At 42.3% G+C, this 21,612-nt stretch overlaps 1 protein-coding gene across 1 annotated transcript in view; it reads left to right on the top strand.

The window, feature by feature from the left end:
* LOC311499635 (adhesion G-protein coupled receptor G6-like) overlaps positions 1-19,014 on the top strand; it is a 51,538-nt gene extending 32,524 nt beyond the window's left edge. Inside the window, exons 4-11 of the mRNA XM_084560705.1 lie at positions 532-671; positions 1,061-1,340; positions 2,260-2,433; positions 4,403-4,450; positions 11,588-11,653; positions 16,569-16,631; positions 17,531-17,653; positions 17,953-19,014. Of these exons, the coding sequence (XP_084416831.1) occupies positions 532-671; positions 1,061-1,340; positions 2,260-2,433; positions 4,403-4,450; positions 11,588-11,653; positions 16,569-16,631; positions 17,531-17,653; positions 17,953-18,119 (1,061 nt within the window). The 3' untranslated portion in view covers positions 18,120-19,014. The remainder of the gene's footprint in view (positions 1-531; positions 672-1,060; positions 1,341-2,259; positions 2,434-4,402; positions 4,451-11,587; positions 11,654-16,568; positions 16,632-17,530; positions 17,654-17,952) is intronic.
* Positions 19,015-21,612: the final 2,598 nt, after the last annotated feature.

The raw sequence follows: 21,612 nt of genomic DNA, 5'->3' as shown, positions 1-21,612 counted from the left end.
GGGCTGTTAGTCAGCTCCAAACGTCGGTCTCCTCCGGGAAAAAAAAAACTAAATAAAAAAAAACAACTTTGATGTAAGTTTCAAAAATACTAACCCTGTGGGTGATGTGTGAGTCCAGCAATGTTTTTCAGTCACGCCTTAGTTTAGTTAGCCAACGTGTTATAAAACAAACACGTGTCTCTGTGTAATAATCAGCTTCATCATGACAGTTAAAATAATCATCAAGTAACAGATTTAAAATTTTCGATCTTGTAATTTTTGTGTTTTTACTCCTCTTTCCTTCATTACCTCTGACATCCTTGTATCTCTTGTTTCTTTCACTCTTTTCTACTAACACCTTTTTACTTTCTTCTTACTTCCTCTTTTTCGTCATTTCATTTTTTTCTCTGTTCCTACTACACCTTCTTCCTTTCCACATTTTTGGCCACTACCTTTGTTTCTTCTTCACTTGCATCATTTTCTTTCTTTCTGCCTCCATTTCCTTGCTGTCGACTCTTCCCCTCTTCTCTTTGTCCTATCTCTCCATCCTAGTTGCCGTAGCGCTGAGGAACCAGAAGGTCGAAGTGAGCAACAGCAACAGCCAGGTCACAGAGGTCGCCAACTCTGTTTCCATACCGGCGCTCAGTCAACTGACTCTGTGCTTTGAGGTGGAGCGCAGCAGTCAGAAACAGGTTCTTGTTTATTTCATTCATCCATGTATACACATACCTTTAAACTCTTCTTATTGGTTTGAAGTGCCTCCAAGTACCAGTCACTGTACCTTTAGTTTTCTATTTACTGTCTTAAACCAGATGAGTTGAGTTTTGTCAGTAAATCATGTTTTACTTAATTCTTATTCGCTTCAGGAACTTGACATGTTCACAGCTAAATGAAAGGGATTCATAATACCTTCAAAGCCACTAAAATAAAGTGTCAAATTCTGCATCTGATCTAAAAATCAGAATGCGACTGAGTTTCATAAAAAAAAAACTCCACCATCCGTGTTTAAAAATGTATTTGTTGGACCTGTTTTTGTGGTGTTTTGCCTCAGACTCACTAAGTTCTCATTATTCCCAAGCAGAAAGAATGGTTGTTCACCTACTACGACAGTAACAACAATGTGGGCCTGAGTTTCGGCTCCGATAAGGACGGGATGAAGATAATAGTTGACAGCGTGGAGTGCTCTGTCGGCTCTCTCATCAGCCCCACTGACTTCACTTTCTCCATGAAGTCTTTCTGTGTCCTCTGGACGTCATCAAACGGACGAGTGGCGCTTTTTTTCAACGGGAATTACTGGGCCAAGACCTGCTCCTCCTCTAGTGGGCACACTGTCCCTGCTGGTGGAGTCTTCCGGTTGGGAGGTAAGTTTTACTGCAGAGTTTTACCATCATTTTAATTTCAGTCACTGATCTGTGATGCATTTTCTCAGTTGTAAATTTTTTTTTTTAGCCTTTTAGCAAAAAAGAGATGCCACCCCTTGAGAAGAGGTTTGGTCATTTTCAGGTTAAAAGATTGAGTTAATTCTTGTAGATGAGATCTGGAGTTACCTGGTTGGAAGAACCTGCTGATGTTCTAAAAGCACTAACATGTCTAACATGTTTAAATGTTAATAACACACAACCCATGAAAAAGGTTGATAAGTACTTGAGCAACACCGACATGTAGACACGACAACGACGAAGCTATCCATGCTTGGCTGTTTTGTAACGTTGATGCTTGTGGTGTGATCAGTGTAGAGTCTTAGGATGCGTTCACGCTGCGAGTGTCATTAGCTACAGCTTGGTCTGCGTTGCCAGCAGCATTGACGCCAAGTTGCTGTGGGAGTCCAATAACTTGAGTCAAATGAATTAGTTCTTCTATGCATACCCCAGCAGGTGATGAAGACAAAACCACACAGTGTTGGTCTTTTGGGTCAAGGCATGAAGATTTCCTGCTTCCAAGCGGCAAAAAAGACAATTCATACAAAAAGAATCCAAAAGGTTTAGGTCACTTGCCTCCAACCGGCTCTTAGTAAAGGCATGACTTTAATGATCCATGGGGAAAGCTGAGTTAGCTAGCGTCTTCTTAGCATAGTGCCGGACGTCAGCTTGTCACTTCATGTCACCACCTTTCACTGACGGAAGCAGATGATTAGAACAACACAAAAACATTCATTTTGACAGACACATGAACGGCTGAACCAAACCAACAGAGTCTTGATGCAGAAACAGATTTAGCATAAAACAGATCCATCTGCAACATTGTCTGATAAAACAGTACATATGATTTCTTTGTGTCCAGGTCAGCACAGCTTCAACGGGAACATCTACAACCTCCGGCTGTGGGATTACGCCATGACGGTGCAGCAGCTTGGAGCACTGACCTGTGACACGGTGGGGAACATCATCGACTGGGACAACAGTCACTGGACCATCCCGTCCACATTGGCCCAGACCGACACCACTCTCAGCTGCAGTGAGTACAAAAGAATCTGACCTCAGAGCAGTGACGCACGATGAGGCTGCAGGGGAGGCCTGGAGGATAAATGGCTGCAATAGAGGCACAACAAGTGTAGAGACAGCGCAAAGATTTTACTATTTAACCGTGTAATTTTAGTTAAAGAGCTTTAAAACAAGTCCCAATAAACAACCGGACCTTTCAAATCATCCCTCCAAGTCGTTTAAGTATCAAACTGAAACAGTCCTCATATCAGGCAAATACAAATGCAGCAAAGAGGAAGAGCTCTCTGCATTTTTCATCAATTTGACATTCAGTTATATAATAGCATGTTAACATGGTTATTAACAAGTGTACTGGGAGTTGTGTCGAATCAACATCTCTGGTGTTGAGCTGTGGCAGAGAAGCAGCTCTACCTGAGGTTCTTTGGGCACTGCTCCTAGTGTGATGACTTGTTAAATGCAGAGAACAAATGTCTTGCACGTGTTCACGTTAGGGCTGTCAAAATGAACGCACACATGTTCTGTTATCACGACCTGGGCCCGACTATAGTTTTGGAAATCAGGAAGTGATCAGAACAGCTGTAACACTATAGAAAGCAAGCAGAATCTGAAGTGTGCTCGTGGTAAATCTACGAGAAAATCTATAAAATCCAAAACATGCAGAAGAAGAACAAAAGCAAACAAGAAGGAGATTGGCTTATCTTCAAGATGATTCTCTGCAAGAACTAAGTTATCTGCATTTCCTGCTGATGTGAAATGAATTTTGAGACACCTGGACTATTAATTTGCACAGACCGTAGGTTAACTATGGGAACCATGCAATTAATTGTGTGTAAATATCTATTGACAGCCTTGGCGTACATATACGTGTAGATGGCATTTAGCTTAGAGCCACAGAAAGAACAGTGACACCAGAAAGTAGGAAGAAAAAAAGAAAGTCCCATAAACGTTTTCTGGTTAAATGTCCCACGTTCACACACACGTATACAATACACAGCCTGTATTTTATCATGCAGCAGCTCAGCGTTTCAGTCTGTTTGCTCTCAGGGTGGAAAATTACAACCAGACTTCAGCTCAAATCTGGTACGTTCAGACGGCTGCCGGTAAGTTAATCAACTCCAGCCACGACTCCTACTCCGTTCTATAAACCCAGTTGGCCAGTGAAGGAGCTGCTGCACACAGACATCTGCTACTGTATGGCATCGAAAGGACGTAATGTGCATATAAATCGCTTGTTTATTAAAGATTTTTTACAGTATTTATTAGTATAGTAGCATCAAAAATGCATTAGGCACACACACACTAGCACAAATACACTCTGGTCCAAACTGCAGCGTGTCCTCAGAGGAGTAGCTTTGAGTTAAAGCGCTGTAAATGAGTGTGTAGCCGCAGGAGGTTAGCCACAGTGGTTTCAGTGAAAACCCTGCCAACACTCTGCCCACTTTGTGTGTCCGTGTGTGCGTGCATGCTTGTATGCCTCGGAGACTCGCAGCGGTTTTGAAGAAATGCATGATTCTGCACTAAGCTCAGCGAGTTCAGCTTTTCGATCTCCACGTGAAATCCACTCTGAATGAGAGGCCGACGTTAGACACCGGCGCATGAGAGAATCCTCTGGTGCCAGTCTTGTTTTCACAGCACTGAAACGGTTTATCATAAGAGCTAGAGGAAGACATGAAGTATGGAAACTACTGACGTCTCTGTCTAGTTCCTGGACCTTCAGACGGCCCTCAGCTTGTGCTGATTGCTGTCTCAATGATTGTCCAACCCGTCCTTAGATGATTGCTTGAATGACTGATTGTTGATCCTGCCTGTTATTAATGAGCTGTCTAATTGACTGTTTAACTCGTTTGTTGCAAGAGATCAGCTGAATTTTTTGTCTTCATGTCTGATTAACTCATTGATCTCTCAAGTTTCTAAAAATGCAAATTTCTTTTTTTCTTTTTGTTTTCTGACTGATGCCCACTAATCTGTCCTTCTCTTCACAGTCTGCTACCCTCATTGCATTCACTTAACTACTGCTGCGCCAGCTAGTGGTGAGTGCTGCTAACACCCTGCTAATGTACCTGTACACGTGAGTGCTTTTGCTAACAGCTTTGATGCATGGAGGAGCATGTTGAATCATACATTTGTTTAAGGTAAAACACTGAGTGGTATTTCTCTAACAAGGTCCAGTGTCAAAACCACAGTGTTAAAATGTGTTTTAGTCTGAATTCTTGTACATTAATATTACACAGGACCTTCAGGTGGTTGAAAATGTCCTCTGGCAGCCATGTCAGAGGGGAACCCTTGCCCAGAAATGGACATCGAGAAGTGTTGCATACTTATTGCCTGCAGGGCACAGCTGTTACAGCACCACAGAGAAAATGTCAAACAGAAAAACAAGCATTCACACCCGCAAGGCAGCAGTCAGTCATGTCTCAGTCGTCCACAAATCTGTTGCCTTAGTGTGAACACGGTGTTTAGACTTATTTTAACCCAGTTAAATAGCTGATAGGTTTTAAAGATAAGTCTGGTTTAGTTCCCATTACCATGTATCTATGGGGATAGCTTATCTGAAGTCTCTCAGTTGGGAACTTGTTCTGCTCCAGCAAAGATCTGCTGGGCCAATCAGATCGTTTGGGGGCGTGGCTTCACGTGGCGATTTGACAGAAGAGTGGTGTGTAGTTGACTTAGTCTTCTACTAAATGGGCTAGGGGAAGATGCAAACAGTCATTCAGGAAATATTGGAGTCATAATTAATTATTGGATAATTCATTTTGTTGTATTTCTGTGTAGGTAGTATTTTGCTGCAGTAGCTTGTTGAAGAGGAGCTTGTTTAGTTATTTTACTGTAGGCTGAAGAGAGTGATCTGTGAGTGTTTAATCATTTTTTATAATTTTTGGATATAAAACCTGTTTGAAAACAATTAGCTTAGCTTTGAGGATGTCATCACTAGTCATATTTAAAGAGGGAAGTGAAGTGGATAAAGTCTGTCTAATGGAGCAGAAATGATTAGACTACGAATTCTGATAACTGATTAGTGATTCTCTGGTTCCTCGTCTTCCTCTGTTTTCATCATAGTCAACTAAATAGTGCGGTTATCAGAGCTGTTCTTTGAAACTGAATATTTAAGTATTTTTAGTTAGATAAATTAAATATGTAAAAGAAAATCAACCTCCTCTGAAACGCTTTCTTTGGACTTTCAACAATACATTTTATCATTTGATGAATAAAAAAAAATAAAAAATGTTGCCTGTGCAGTAAATAAACTCCAGCTCAGCTTTCACAGCTGTAATCACCACAGAATGAATAAAGATGACAGGAGCTTAATTGGTCCCTGGAGAGAAACAGGATAATTGCAGCGGCAGGAAAAAAAAACAGACAGAGGATGAGTTTGAATGTGTTATATCGACTCAAACGTTCACAGACGCGGCTGACGCTCAAAGATTAAACGTGATGTCAGGTCAGATACCGACAATCATCCTGCACACAGCGACGACAGCAGCAGGTTAGCATAATGTATGAAGTATGACGTAATTATAGGTTGCTTCAATAAAATAAATATTCATGTTGAAATATCAGTAACAACATACATGATATTCTTAACTTTTTGTAAATTTGCAAAGATTTCCCATGAGGGCAGCCATTTTGGACGTCGCTGCCTATAGTTGCTGGCTGCAGAGCATGGATGCATCCACCAGGGGGCACATGACGAGTCTGTAATCGTATAAAACAGGTTTTCGGAGGACGTATTTATTATGTGGGTGGAGCAGAGGACTCAGAAACTTATGGATCAAATATGAAACGTTTGGCGTTAGAGGGTTAATCTCATCCGTCCGGTTTCTGCTGCTGCTCCAGGTCACTTCATAATCAAGGCCTGTTGTTATAGACAGATTGAAACAAACATCAACCAGTCTGGGACTCCAGGAAGGATTAGATCAGAGCCGACAGGTACGGCCCCGTCTGACGACTGCCATGTTTTGACGGGCAGTTTTACAGCAACAAGAGCCCACAAACACTGACATTTTCCGTCCTTCTATAATGGAGCTTTTATAGCTGCTGCTGCTGCTGCTGGCGACCTCACTATTGTTTTCCTCTCTCATGGCTTTGAGGTCAGCATCCATTTCTGTGTTTAATAGAGTACAGTCATGTTCCCATGTGCTGCTTGGCCAAAGACCTGGAGACACATTTTAAAAAGGCTCTTAATGATCTTTTCTGAACTACAACCAGCTAAAACCAACGGTCTAATTCATCAGCGCTGCAGTAAATCCTCCTCTATGGACGTTACACTGCTGCGTTTCTTTGACTTTGTGCTCACCAAGGAGGCTCCATTTCACGGACTAGTGTTTCTACCATTTTGTTCTTCCTACACATATCAATGGGCACGTTGACATGGACAGTATATCTCCATCCTGATCAATGACTGTGATCAGAGGTGAACTGTTACCATGGAGACTGAATCAAATGATGTGTTCAGATACATGTGTTTACATCAAACTATCAACCACTGCAGAGGAGCATCACATCTACTGGAATTAGAACAGAAGAAGAAGAAGATGAATGAGAAGGAGAAGAAGAAGAAGTAATATCTCCTCCTCCATGTCCTCCTCCATGTCCTCCTCCAGTCCTGATTGTCTAGAGTCTTAGAAGACAACCAAGATGTCTCCACGTCTCCATCGTCTCTGTCCACGTTGATTCCATCTTGGTTCATCTTGTTTTCTGCTCATGCAAGTGAAGTCTGAAGTGTGGATGTAGTAAATAATTCTACCCTACGGAGGGCAGTAATCCATCCTGTAGTATCTAAACTAAACCGTCCACACGAGTTAACCTCCCGACACGCCAATAAAACAAGCAGGACAAGAAGACATCCAGGTGTCTGGACTGTGCTCGGTCACATGGTACTTGGGACAGGACTTTGACGGAGACTGTTGACGTTTCACAAGAACAGAAAGGACACAGACCGATAAACACCAAGAATTAATCGTTTTACCCTGTAGGGCAGTAATGCGCTCTGTAGCACTGGAGCAGCCAAAAGAAGTAAAAACAAATGAGGATAGGGGAAATGAACAACAACTTTATCTTGTGGTCCTGCCAGGTAGATCTCTCTACTGGACATAATCGACATTTAGATACCTGTGGATGTGAACTAAGTTGTAAACTGAGCCGGAGCTTTCTGAGCAGCTGAGATGTTGATGAGAGGATTACAAACTGCAAAAATATCCTTTCCAGGTACTTTTAAAACAGATATTTTTAAAAAGGTGGTTAATTAGCATGAATGTGCTTCAACTTTGACTTTAACTGTGATTAATTGGGATTAAATATTTTAACCCCAACATATTTTAATGATACAGTCTCCAGTCCATCTGCTCTTCACTTCCACTCGTTTCCTCCTCACAGAGGGGCATATTGGATTTTGTTTACCTTGAAAATGTTGTTTCCTTTTTTTACGAGGCTACCAAAGACCTCTGGACCACCTGAAGCCATTTTTATGATCATCTTTGGTCTGTAATGAGGCTGCTGTCGACGGAGGCCGTCACCAGCTGTGTGTCTGCGTTCATAGATATACTGTTCCTTAGGTGAAGTGTGTGCTGTGCTTCTGTACGAGTGGATGCCAAGTGTGTGTGCTCTGCAGGTCGTCTTTCATCTCTTATTGAAGCCAGAGGGGGAAATTGACACAAACACAGAAGCACTAATGTTCTGATTCAGGAAGTGGGTTTGTTAGATAATGAAAGGAGAGATTTTTATGCTCAGAAAACAGCTAAAGGGGCCCTGTGGAGATTGACTTTTTGTTGTTGTAGTAAACAAACAAAAACTAATTTCTGTTTCTATTCACGAGGGCCTCATCCAAAACAGAAATGTGGCTCCGTACCACTATTAGTGGTCACGTACGCCACAGGGCAGCATGAATTCATCCACGACCTCGCCAGACCACAAACAGAGAACACAAATCATTGCCAGCTCCGAGATGTTTTTCCCCAGTAAATTCCAACCAGGCACTCGGTGTTAATCCCAGAAAAATGGAAAAGCTATAATGAACTGAATATTGGTTAACATGCCGCAGTGTTATTGCAAGTGTCAACTGTTAGTTTATGTAAGAATGCTGCAGAATATTACAGTAACCGCGTTCACGAAGCCTAAATACGCGCCGGCGGCTTCTCTCGCCGTGGATAATCAACATGTTTTTGCTCTAATGATGGTGAATTACAGCCTACTGCTGAGTCATTACATTAATTGTGGTTAATGAGCTACTGTCGCCGCAGCAACACCCTGACAAAGACATGCACAGGAAGCATGCACGCTTTTATTTACCCTGAAAGGTGTTTGAAGATTTTAGTTTAGGCACAGCATCACCTGGGTTTGTTGTTAATGTGCATGTCCATCACTTCTTAAAATAATGACGAAGTGAATAATATCTGATTCTGAATCGATTCGATATCAATTCATTTACAGATGTTTAATACATTTGGAAAAAAACTTTACACTGGTTCCAGAGATTTTTTGGTATCTCCTTCATCTTCTCCCTCTAGTTTCTCATCATTCATGTGTCTGTGCTTTTGGCCAACTCTTCTCTTTGGAGAAGCAGAAACCTCCATCATGCACTGGGGCGATTTTTGGCTCACGAAGCAGCTGGGACTAAAGAAAGGTCATGGTTCTAGGTACTGCTAAGATTGAGACGAACGGATTGATGCAGCATCAGCAGTAATGCAGCTGTTGGAGCTGAGCTGGGAGGCACCACTTCCAGTTCATCTACTGTATGTTCTAGCCCTCAACTAAAGTGATGGGATTTGGGTGGAGACAGAAAGACTTTACTCCAACACTGAAGGTCTTTTGGACTTTCTGAGCTCCAGCTCTTCCAAACGCTTTTGTTAGTGTAAGCTGATGTATGCCGCAGCTTTGTGATGGTCACCTCTGTACTGGTACGAAAAAGAAGGTTCAAGTATTTGTCTTCTGATTGTTGGACTTAAATAGAGAATAAAAGAAAACATGAACAAGAAGAAAGAATTCATGAAGTGAGAGATTAGGGATGAGAAGAGGAAGAGGAGGAGGTGAGGACAGGAGGATGAAAAGTGGCAGAAAGTGATGAAAACATGGAAGGAGGAAAAGAAAATAATAAAATAAATGATTAGAGACGGTGGAGTGAAGCACAAAAAGTAACAGAAGAAAGAGGAGGATGAAGGACAAAAGAGAGAGGTCGATCATGACTGGGCACTATTCTCAGCCCTCCTCGCCTCTTTTGAACTACGATTACCAAATTCCAGCTTTTCCTTTCACTGCGATTGCTGCGATGATTTGCTGACATCTCAAACACATTCCTCTCCAACAAAGTCTCTGCTCTCTCTGGCGGCCCGTCCTCCCACTCCCTCAGAGTCCTCTGAATATTCAGTGTGTGTGTGGGCCGGAGCCGGCCTCAGGATTACATTTCAATCGGCCAAAGTACTCGAGGAGCGCTTGATTTCTGGCTGCTGTAAGCACACAGTTGGTTAGACAGACTGTCCCTGAAATAAAACTTCTGTGGTTTGATCTCTGTGAGCAGCCAATCTGCGCCTCGCCACCAACCACAGAATCTGATTGATTGAAAATCTATGAGAGTGTGGGAAACTTTTGTTGTTCAAGCAGCAAACGTTTTGAGAAAAAGATGATCATGTTACTGGACTGAAAGTATATTCAGGGCTCTTCCAACCACGTACCCAGTGCATCCTGGGAGGGGCTGCAGCTTTGTCCAAAACTGAAATACAAATATCAAAGTTGTTTTACATCTCTGACACTTTAATTGATGTTTGTATTTCACTATAAACGCACTTAGAGTCAACTTTGAATTACTAACCCAGACACAATGTAGCTAGGGAAGGAGGGATTCAAATGCGAGAGTTTAATCAAACTGAAAAGATGACGAAAGGTGCTGCAGTGATGACTGACAGATTCCAAAAACAATAGTCCAACAATAGATGTCATCCAAAAGAGAAATTAAGACAAAGGCAACAAAAGAGCAAATCCAGGACACACAACTAGAGATCAAGAGGGCGTAACAGCAAGGTGACACAATCAAAACATCTGGGTAAAGATGTTTAATGATGACTAATGAACATAAAGAAGAAAAGATGCTGATCAAGGTGAGCCAGTAAAGACCAAAACACCAATCAAACAAAAGTTGTAATCCAAAAAGGAAAGTAAAAACCAAGGTACACAGAATTGTCTTTTTGCTCTTTGCAGATGATGAAAATAAAGAGAGGCAATGGTTCTTGGTATTTTTTTTCCTCCTCACGTTGGATTGACTGATTAATGCAGCTGTTGGAGCTGAGCTAGAAGGAATCACTTATAGTTTACTAGTTGATCTATGTTCCAAGCCTCAACTTGAAGTCATGGGCTTAGGGTGGAGACAGAAAGACTGAGCTTGCAACTCAAGCTAAAGGAAACGAGTCCATATGGTAGTTGGGTTGAGCTTTAGAGATTGAGTAGTACTGCTGCTCTTTTGACTCGAAGATGAGGTGGGTTTGGCTCGTAACAGATTTCTATATATTGGATCCGAAGAAAGGGTGGGATTTTTCCAGAAGGAGCTGGATAACAGGCAGGTAAGTCAACAGATGACTGGACAAAGAACAAGGGGAAAGACAGGGCTATAAATATACACAAGGGCTGACGGATCAACGAGACACAGTTTGAAACCAACGAGGGGGAGCAAACACACAGGTGGCCAAACACAAAGGAAATAAAACCTCTTTTCAAAGTAAAACAGGAAGAAAATACATGAGTAAAAGTCCAAAACAGAAACTCTTCAGAAATAACAATAAATCCAAACTGAAAATTCAGCAGCAGATATATCAGTTATTAAAATGGCTTCCTCTACATCTCTAGAGTCCTGGCTGGTTACTGGAAACTGTTCTTAATAATGGTGACAAACCAACTATTGGCCATTAGGAGAGTATCCTGTTTGGTGTTCAACATCACAGTCTGGATTGGAAACGTGACTTTGGCAATTTAGGGGTTAAATCTTTCATCCATCTATAAAGTTATACTATATTTATGATGTTTTGTAACATTTGTGATTTTTTGCGTTAAGAAAAAGTTCTCATTTGGCTGAATCAGTACCAGAGTCATCACTTTAAAGTTCAGGTCCCTCTAAATGTCTTGATCCATTCAGTAGTGTTACTGACGTCGTTTGAACTCATGAACCTTTCTGTCTTCTGCAACAGGCGTCTCCCCGCCCAGCAACACTCCACTCACTACCACCTGTGACCCACCTGGAACGGGCTGCCCAGGTAGGAAAAGTCAACACGCCTCCACTGTGAACGCCTTGTCTCTGAAAATAGATGCACCTTCCAGTATTTACCTCCTCTGTTTGTTGTACAAACTTGACGTCCAGATGAAAGGTTTCATTATTATTTCGTCTCCTACAAAGGTAAAATTAGATTTACCTTTTTGAAAATAATGCAGAAGACTCATTACTGATTCGGGCTGAAGACTGAGAGACAATTAGACTTCTAAGAGACTAAGAATAAGACTTGGAAATGATGCGTAACTTATTTTCAGTTTTAAATTTAAATCATAAAGAACTAACTGCTAATGAGCGTCAATAATCCAGGCTGCAGCAGGACCTCATCTGTCAGTAATGAGCTAAACGAGGGGGAAATATTAAGTAGAAGTAACAAAAGAAGAACAATGTTGTTTTATATTTGCTGGATTTATTTGTTGTTCAGTGCAAAGGTGACTACACCCCTGAACTCCCTTTCTCCCAACATGGACCATTGTTGCAGATCACTTTCTTGCAGCGGATTATAACAAACTGCTAATGATGTTTTCAGTCCAGCTAATCATCATAATAACTGAACCCCAACAAACATTTTCAGACTAATGGAGCACAGTAATACCCCAGATGTCTTTTAATCTGCAAATCACCACATCAGTATTCACTGGGAACGGGGAATTGGCAGAAAACTATTGCCTGTTTGTGTTTTTACTTCATCGGTGGTGCCGTCAATCCTGCAGACTGCAATCTGATAATTTGTGCACTGAAAAAGATGCATTATAATGTAAGGACTTTGGTTGAGAAGAAAAAAATGACAGCAGAAATGTGTGAGGATGGAATTGGTAAGAAAATAGATGACAAGGTTAAACGTTTGGGCTCACTTGTTTGCCAGTTTTCATGAGCCATGCTGAAGTCTCCATAGATGAGATAAGAAGTTTGTGCATTTCAGTCATGTGCATTTCAGTCATGTGCATTTCAGTCATGTGCATTGTGCTGCGTTTGAACCCTGCCAGAGTTTATACCATGAATTATCCACTGAACTACACAGGAAATGGAATAACTGACCTGCTGCCAACAATGATATATGTAGCTGAGCTTTTTCTCCATGACCACATATATATTTCATACCGGTAAACCCAGTGGGAATCAAACTCTCAACCTTGGCTGCATCAGATCTTTTCACATCTCATTCAGCTTCACAGAACGATAGTTTTCGCCGTCAGTCTCCGCCCTTGAGAAATCTTCAAAGTCCCAGGTTCTCTGAACGTCTCTAAAGCTGCGTAACCCCCAAAAATGGATTCTGGACATCATGTCAGGAGAAACTCTGTAACCCCGACCAGGCTTGGCTTTGGCTTTGGCTCTGAATCCTCTGTGCTCCCAAAAGCCCTGAACATATTCTAGCCTCTGAACTCTACAAATACTGTCAAACTGCTGAGAACTAATAAAAAGATGGAAGGAAAAGGGCAAGAGAGTCTGAGGATTAAACTGACGGGAAGTAAGATGAGAGATAAGACAGCTGGAAGACAAAAAGGAAATGGGGAAAGATAGGAGGTAGAAGTCAAATGGAGAAAAGAAGATTATTAGAATGAAGAAAGAGAAGAACACTGTTGAGAATTGAAATTGATCATCGTTGGTTTGTTGAGTGATTATTTATCTTTATTTATCAGATGTTGTTTGGACTTCACTATTAACTGGTTGACTGAAAATGTGTCTTTCCATCCACTACAGTGACATATGTATTAGCTGAAATGTTGGTGGATGTCATTTAAATTTTCAACATTTCAACAAAAACAATCAGGCGCTCATTTACTTTTCAAATAAATGGGTTTTATTTTACCCAAACTACTAAATAATCGACAAACAAACCGTAGAGATAAACTGGGCCCCTAAAAGACATCAACGAAATAGAAGCAGACAAAAAACGGAATAAGTCAACTAACTGACCGAGGCATTTTTTGGTATTTCAAGTTTGCTTTTAAAAAACAGAAATGAAAACTAGAAAAACAACAGTTATTTGACTTTTAAAATAAATAAATAAATAAAATTAAGAAAGAAACCGTTATTTTATTCTGTAGTCTAAAGTTAATTTTAGTCTTCATGTTGTCTCTCCTGAGGTGATTTCTTGTCCTTGAATGAAGCAGGAAGTAGTCTCCATGGTGACCACTGGTCCAGGTCTCACTGGTCCAGGTCTCACTGGTCCAGGTCTCACTGGTCCAGGTCTCTCTGGTCCATGGATCATTGTGTTCAGCTCTAAATAAACCTGGTTCTTCTCCAGATGACCAGATACCTTGAGTCAGAAAGTCTAAAATTACATCTGAATATTGTTCCAAAGATAAACTAATTAATGCGACTTTTTTTTTAAACTTAAGAGGTCAAAACAACGTAACTCAAATGTGCTACAGTGTAGAGTCAGATGTGCTTATAAACCAGTTCACAAACAAAACAAACTGAAGTTGAGTCTATTAAACTGATTCCCCATTTGAGTACTTAATTAAATGACTTAAATTGCAAAGAAACGTATAAATATACGTGGGATGGTGTGAAACCACTGACCTCTGTTGCTATATTCATTGTCGGGAGAGTGGATGCATATTACCAGGTTTTATTTCCAATGTGTCCCTGTAGGTACAGGATTTTAGTTAAGAAACGACTCTTTTTTTAGGTTTTCATCATCTGAATCAAGGATCTATGAATGGAGCATGTTCTTCTGAATACTGATCAGAGTTATGGATGTAATCTGATGAAATTAGGACATTCCCCAGAAAGAGCCAGATGCTCTACTCAGCTGTTATACTTTCTTAGTTCAATTGTCTGAGAAAGTATAAAAATCCAATAAGTATTCAGCCCGTGTCTCTCACTCTCATCCATATAATGTGGACCAGAATCTCCTCAGGCATTCTCTGTTAATGACATTTTCCTTAAATGACCCGAGTGAGTGTGGAGAGGTGAATGCAGGACCCACAGAAGCTGAACTACCCCAGGGTGCTGTTCATTTCCAACTGGAACTCTGTCAATGCACAAATCATAGCCTGAGGACAAAACAGACTTCGGCCAATCAGCTTCTGTCCAGGAGGTCATGTGACCTGTGACTGACCAGTTGGACTCAGTAAAGAAGAACAGTAGCTGAGGGCCAGCCGATAACGTGACCCAACTCCTCCCGAAATGTCAGTTCTCACACTATGTGGAGCTACCGGGTCCTCAGAGGGACATTTTTCTAAAGGTCAGTTATTGTGGGATTGTACTCATGAGACAAAACGTGCCGAGCCAATTAAACTTGCAACTTGTGTTGCAGAATATAAATGACTGCGATGGCCCATGCGGGTCAGCGGGCCATGGGAGAGCACTGATGTGGTAATACATTTAATCCTGCTCAGTGGAGAGCAGGCTCGGCTGAAGAGGAGCACACATGTAGCTGGCAGGAAGTCAACAACCAGAGAAAAGGCATCCTTCAGGACATGACGCTTCTGTTCAGGTGGAAGCATCCAGGAAAAATCAGTTCCTGCAAATGATTGCGTTTAAGATCTGAAGCGAGGCTTGTCACCATGGTAGTTGCAGATGTTTGTCAATGTGTTAAAACAATGGGTTTGTTTCAAAACACAAAGAATTCATGAATTAAGATAAAGTCAACTATAAAAAAACAATTGTCCAACACAGGACAGGATCTCACCTGTCCATCTACCTGGTCTTAATATAAATGTGTCTCCACATGCGTCCCCAGCCAGCTCTTGAGATCTGATCTCAGTTTGTGTGTCTGTAAATCACCAGCGCCATCATGTGGTCAGTAGAATATTGTAGCAGCTGCTGTCTCTAATGGATCTCTACCTACGCTGGATCAGAACCATCAACAGCTGCTTGTTGACTTGGAGACATGATCCAGATGTTGGAACAAGATGGAAAGACTCTCACATGTTAAGATCTGATTTATTTATGATGGTAGTTATTGTAGAGAAGGAAGGAAGGAATTTCTAGTTTAGTTTGGTTCTCAGCTCCAAGACCAGAATCTTTTAAAAGGCTCTCATTACTAATGAACAGACATCACTGATTCATGTGATCATTTCTACTAGTGGCTGAATGAATGAGTTAAACTCCTCTTCCTCAGATCAGCCCTGTTGAGTAGGTGGTCTTTAATGTGACCCAGGACTCATTGTGTGTTCACACCACCAAAGGAAGGAGGTCACATGTGTCCCAGACCACCTCCACATGTGGACTGACACCAGATCAGTGTTCACACCTCGACACTTTAGATTGGATTGCCCAGTACGGATGTGGACGTGAGACTGAATGGGGCCTAGAGAGCCTCCTGCCACTGTTAAAACGATTATTTATGAGCAAAATAACATGTCTGGGCAAAATCATAAATAAATCAAATAAATGCCTTTAGATCAGCTCAACCACTTCATTACATCCATCCATCCATTAACATCCTCTTATCCAGGGGTATAGGTCACAATGGTTACAGGCTAAGTAGGGAATCCCGAACGGTCCCTGACAACACATTCCAGTTGTTCCTGGGGGATCCCAAGGCGTTCCCAGCCCAGTCTAGATATATAATCCCTCAAATTCTGGGTCTACTGCGGGGTCTCCTCCCAGCTGACTAAGCCTGGAGGCATCCTCACCACTTCCACTACCATCGCACATATACTGGACCTGTTTTATGTCCTCTATTTGAGTCAGGAAATGAAACTGAAATGAAGTTCCTCGTCTTGTAAAATTGGTTGTTGCTCGGCTCCTGTTCGTATTTAATCCTGCGGTCTGAATCCGCCTTTAGGGATGAATCCGGGTCTGATATTTGACCCGCAGCAGTGCACCTCCACCATACGCTCCTTCCTCATTCTAGATGTTCATTGACAGTGCAAGCATCGCGACCATTCATCACCCTCTGCATCTTTCTCTCTCTCTCTGTCTCATCGCCTTGTCACTTCCACCAGCCGCTTCCACCTCATCCACTGATTCCACTAACACCACCCATGCTAATACTGCCAGCACCCACGGTAAGCAACCCTCGCCCTCGCCCTCGCCCTCACCCTCGCCCTTGTCCTCGTGCAGATTCCTGATAATACTTCTTCTTGCTTTCCGTCTGTACCTTCTCATGCCTCATTTCCACTGGATTTCACCTTCCCCCATCCTCGTTCCCTCCAGTTTGTCTTTTGTTTTATTGATCACCCTCTTTTTCACCCCTCCTCCTTTAGTTTTTCCACCTTCTTCATCCCTTTTTTAAATGCTCATTTACTTTGTTCACTTGCTGTGCTGATACACTTCGATGGTTTTGATGATTTTTATTGGTGACTTCTATCAGAAAAACAATTATCCTTTATGGGTTTTCCCTCGTAAAAATCACAACCCTCTGAATGTGCCGTGTTTGACCTTTTTAAGAACCCATGAAAAGTTGCTCGGAGCTATTTTAGTTTTCAGGCGCCTCTGAAGAGACATTTCCATTATGAATTAGTTTCTTCTATTAATACTTGTCTACCTCAGCTAATTCTGCTCTGATTAACTGGTCCAGATGAACATGTTTGACTCGGGAGGGCCGAGTCTAGATAAATATTATCTACCACTGCATTCGAAGAATGACTTCATCAAATCTTTTTATTAGTTAATTAACCTTTCTGTCATTCTTTGTCCAAGTGAACGGTCTTAGTGGTGCAGGAATGAATTTATGAAAGTCAGCAGTAATAAGGACATTTTGTTCTAACAAAGGACAGTTAAATTCTCCATTCAGACTTTTAATATGACTCTGGGATTTTATCCATAACAAGTTGTTAAAGTTTATGCATGTTGAAGGTTTGCAGCCTAAAAAGACCTTGAGGTGCATCTGATCTGCAGCCGTCAGCATTAAAACACTTTTGTGGTCCTTCTTGTTCTGCTGCATCCTTTGATTTGTCATCTCCAGTCCTCCCTTCCATCACTCCATCTCCATCTACCATCCCTACCACTAGCATGCCTCTAACCCCAACCATCAGCGCCACCATCACCAGTAGCAGCAGCAGCAGCACAGCCAGCACCACCTCTTCTGGTAAGGCTTCAGCTGCTTTGCTGCTGTCGTGTTTGCCTCAGCTAAACTTTCCATGAAAATAAATAAAGCCTTTTATAACGGCGCTCATTGACTCAAAACTTTAAACCAAATTGGTTCAAGGAGGCTTTTGGGAAACTTTGTCAACAAAGTGTGCACCAAAAACCTTTTCTTGAACCATTTTTTTTTCTCCAAATCAAGAAACAACTTTTGTACCTTTTTTAACCAAGCAGGCCGGTTCCATTAACGCCTTGTGCTTGTGTGATTTGTATTACTGACATGCTGCTTGTTGTGCTAATCAGCTATGCCAACTGACACCCCCACCATCGCCACCAGCGCTGCTGCCTCTGCTTCTCCTGCTAACGTTGCTTCATCCGGCAGCACCGCACATGGTAAGGTAGCTCAGTATCTGAATACACTGGTGTCGACAGTCACAGTTCTGACTCTATTCTTGCTCTGTCAGTGTTGACTATTGTTGCTAAAATGGCCAATAATATCTGATCATTTAGTCATTTTAAGAAAGATAGCTTAATTTAATAGACATAGTTGATGGTGGGCCATTTGCAGATATGGGACCACCAGTGAGCGTCTGTGGCTCTAGTTTTAGCAGCGTGTCCTGCACCGTTGACCTCTGTCGATGGCTTTTCAGGTGATTCGTCGCGTCAAATCGGCAGTGGAACGAGCTGGTCAGAGAGATCACTGATGATCACTGATCAGCTTAGGTTAGAAAGCCAGATCAGAAGAGTATGAGAAGAGAAACAGGATGCAACAACATGCTGATCGAAAATGAAAAAAATCTTGTTAGTTCTGTGAGTTGCTAATCAGAGCTGACTGTCGGTTTATGGTTTGTTCCTACTTGCACCACTTTGAGAACTCCCTGATGCTGACTGGCGGTTCAAGCCTTCACCTATTTCATAGGTGCTCTTAGCCAGTCACCTGGACTCTTCTCTAAAACTCTCAGGTCTATGAAGGTAGGCACACATCAAGCCAGCGGTCAGCCTTTTTTCAGAGTTGGACCTCACCTCAGGTTACCACCAGACCTCTACACCTGATCCATCAGTCTGATCTAATTCAGGAAACACCTTTATTCTCTTTGACACGATAATAACCGTATACTCACAGAATGTTGCACATTTCCCCTCCAACATGACTCTTTAGGCAAACTGATAATCTGTGATTGTTTACTCTCCTTGTAGCCCAACAGACAACCAGCAGCTCATCACCTGCTGCCACTAACCCTGCAGCTACTAACCCCACAGGGCATGGTAAGAGCGACAGTCCTGCTTCATAAAACACTGCTCTCACTGCATGCACTTTGAGTCTGACTGCTATTAAAGCTGCCGTGTACACAGACCATGTGACTCTGGTTTAGTGGGTTTAATCCTGCAGATGCAATGAATCCAAACAGCAGGAACTCTTGAGTCGTAAAAGTGGGGGAACTAAATGTACTTCATTTCCCCAACCCGGTGGAAGGATTGCAGCTACAGCACCAATCAGAAATTTAAAACCATAAGAAGAAATAACTGTAGAATGATTTCTTAGAAGATTAATGGACCAATGATCTTTTTTTTTATTTTTTGGCTAATATGTCAATAAATACTTGGAACTGGGACTGGAGCTAATTATATTTTCAACATTTTATAGTATATTGTACAGATGCCAGAGAGAAGTAATAAATTCTCACATGGCGGAGATGTTTAAGATTTTAGTTAATTTAGAATTTGCTGAAATACTTGATTCCATTTTTTTGATCAGATATTTAATTATAGTCATATGACTTTATCTGTCACCGTCATTTGACATTTGTCCAAAGTATTTTAACGCCCTCTGAAACATGCTCTGCTACTTATGACTGCTTTCTGACTAATGCAGCCTTCAAATGGAATTTATGAGCTTTGTGAGAATGCACAAAATGTTTGGGGTCCAAGTGGGCCCTTCAACTGTAAGGAACAGATAGAAACAGATGAGAAAACTGCTGAAGCTGTGGAGGCTCGAGGAAATGAAAAGCTAGCAAGCTAATGAGCAGCTAATTTAATGTAGTAAATCAAGGGGACTATCAGTGTCATCAAACACTTCCCCACTCATCAAAAATGTCCACTTGCGATGTTATGATTACCACAAGAGGGCGCTGTTCACATGGACTTTGCTCAGGAACACAGGAAAATAAAATCCCATTTGAAGGCAGCATAATACTTCTAGTTACAGTCGTCCTAGCCACCTAGCCTCCTAGCTAACAGTAGCTCTTCCTAGCTTCAGCTTTTGTCAAGGACATAGGAAGACACGATACATGTGTTTGTTGGAGCGGGCTGTTTGATTCTTTCTCTGGTTTCTGCTAACAACCTGTAGACAAATAGTGTTTTTTTAAGTCAGCAGGGAGGATCTGTCCTAGAGTATGAAGAGTGAAATTCTTTGATTTCAGTGAAATAACACATTAACGTAACCGCATGACAATGCTGCAGGACCATATTCACGTCCTCTTCCTCTTCTTTGGCTCATCTTATTCTGTTTTTTGGCTTCCTCCTCCTACTTCTTCGTCGTCTGTCCTTTTTCTTCTCCACTGACAGTTCCAGGAACGACTTCTCTGCTGCCGTTCGTACCTACTAACCAACCAACGACTAACATTCCTGCTGCTCCCTCTTGGGGTAAGAAGCACCTTCTAGTCTAACAGAGGTCTTTTTATTGGTTCTTTTCGCAACGTTCTTTCTGCACTGTTTTTTTTTTTTCTTTTCAAATATTCTCAGAATTTCCCCCGCAGCTGTTTGAAGAAGACTGGTGGCTTGATGTGTTTCCTGTTGGACGTGATAAATCTAATCAGAACCTCCTGCAGTAGCTCCTCCATAGTTCAGTCTAATCTAGTCATAGTGATTCTTCTGTTTTCGGTTTATTATTTTCACTCTTCCGAAACTGTGATCAAAGTTGAGTTTTCTAACACTAGCTGTGATTGAAGGACAAGGTTAAGACTTGGAAATGCGTTTGATTATCTTCATTTATTATCTGCTTTTTAACTGTAATAACAGCGGAGGAGACGACGGTGAAACCTCCAACCAAAGCTGCTGCTGTTGCTGCTGTAGATTCTTCTCAGCAGCTCACTTCCTCAAAGTCCAAGACTCCGACTGTTGAACCACCTGTTCACCACAGAAGACAGATTTTTGGGTTAACTGCTCAAGCCATGCCCAGGGACAGGCGAAGGCGGCCTGCTTTCATTCTCGGCCCCTCTGGAGGAGCCTCTCTTCGTGGTCAGTGGAGTCCTCCAGCCCAAACCCCTCGTTCTCATCTACACCCACCCAGACTCTTAGCTCCACCTGAACCAACCCACCTGAAGCCCCCAGCCTCCGTCCTCAGGGCGCCAGGCTATCGCAGCTCCAAAACCTCACTGGGGTTCATCTCAACTCCTCTGAGGAAGCAGCCAAGCGGAGGAAGGCGTCCAGCTGCCACCAGAGCTCCACCCGGTGGGCAGGTTCATATCACAAAACCTGCTGTTCCATCCTCAGTCAGGCCTCCACACACAAGTGGATTAAAACACACAGCGTCAGGACATGTGACAACCTTCAAGGTGTCCACAAAGGACACCTCAGATCTACCACCTGGATCAGAGAAGTCCTCAGAGGCTATGGGGGCAGCACCGCTGTCACTGTCATCATCTTCATCAGTGCTTAGCAACAGAAAAAATAAACCTGTAGCCTCCCAGTGGTCGCTGCCGAGCAACTGGTCGGAGCCGCCGAGCGATGAGTACTCGTCTGGGTCCGAGATGCTCGTGTATGATTTGACGGAGCTTGTGGAGGAGAGCGGCACTTTTAGCCTGTATGAATTCGATGCCGCTTACTCCCTGAGGGAACCCACCGCGAGTCCCGAAGTCAACAACAAACACGCCGCCTCACTTCCTGTCAGCGCTCCACAACGAGGAAGTGAACGTCTCTACGATGGACAGACGTCACAAACAGTTACAACCGTCACAGCCTCTC

This window comes from Chelon labrosus (assembly GCF_963514085.1).
Source record: "Chelon labrosus genome assembly, chromosome: 14".
Classification (NCBI taxonomy): Eukaryota; Metazoa; Chordata; class Actinopteri; order Mugiliformes; family Mugilidae; genus Chelon; species Chelon labrosus.
The sequence above is the reverse complement of the archived record's forward strand: the minus strand, read 5'-3'. Positions and strand labels throughout refer to the sequence as shown.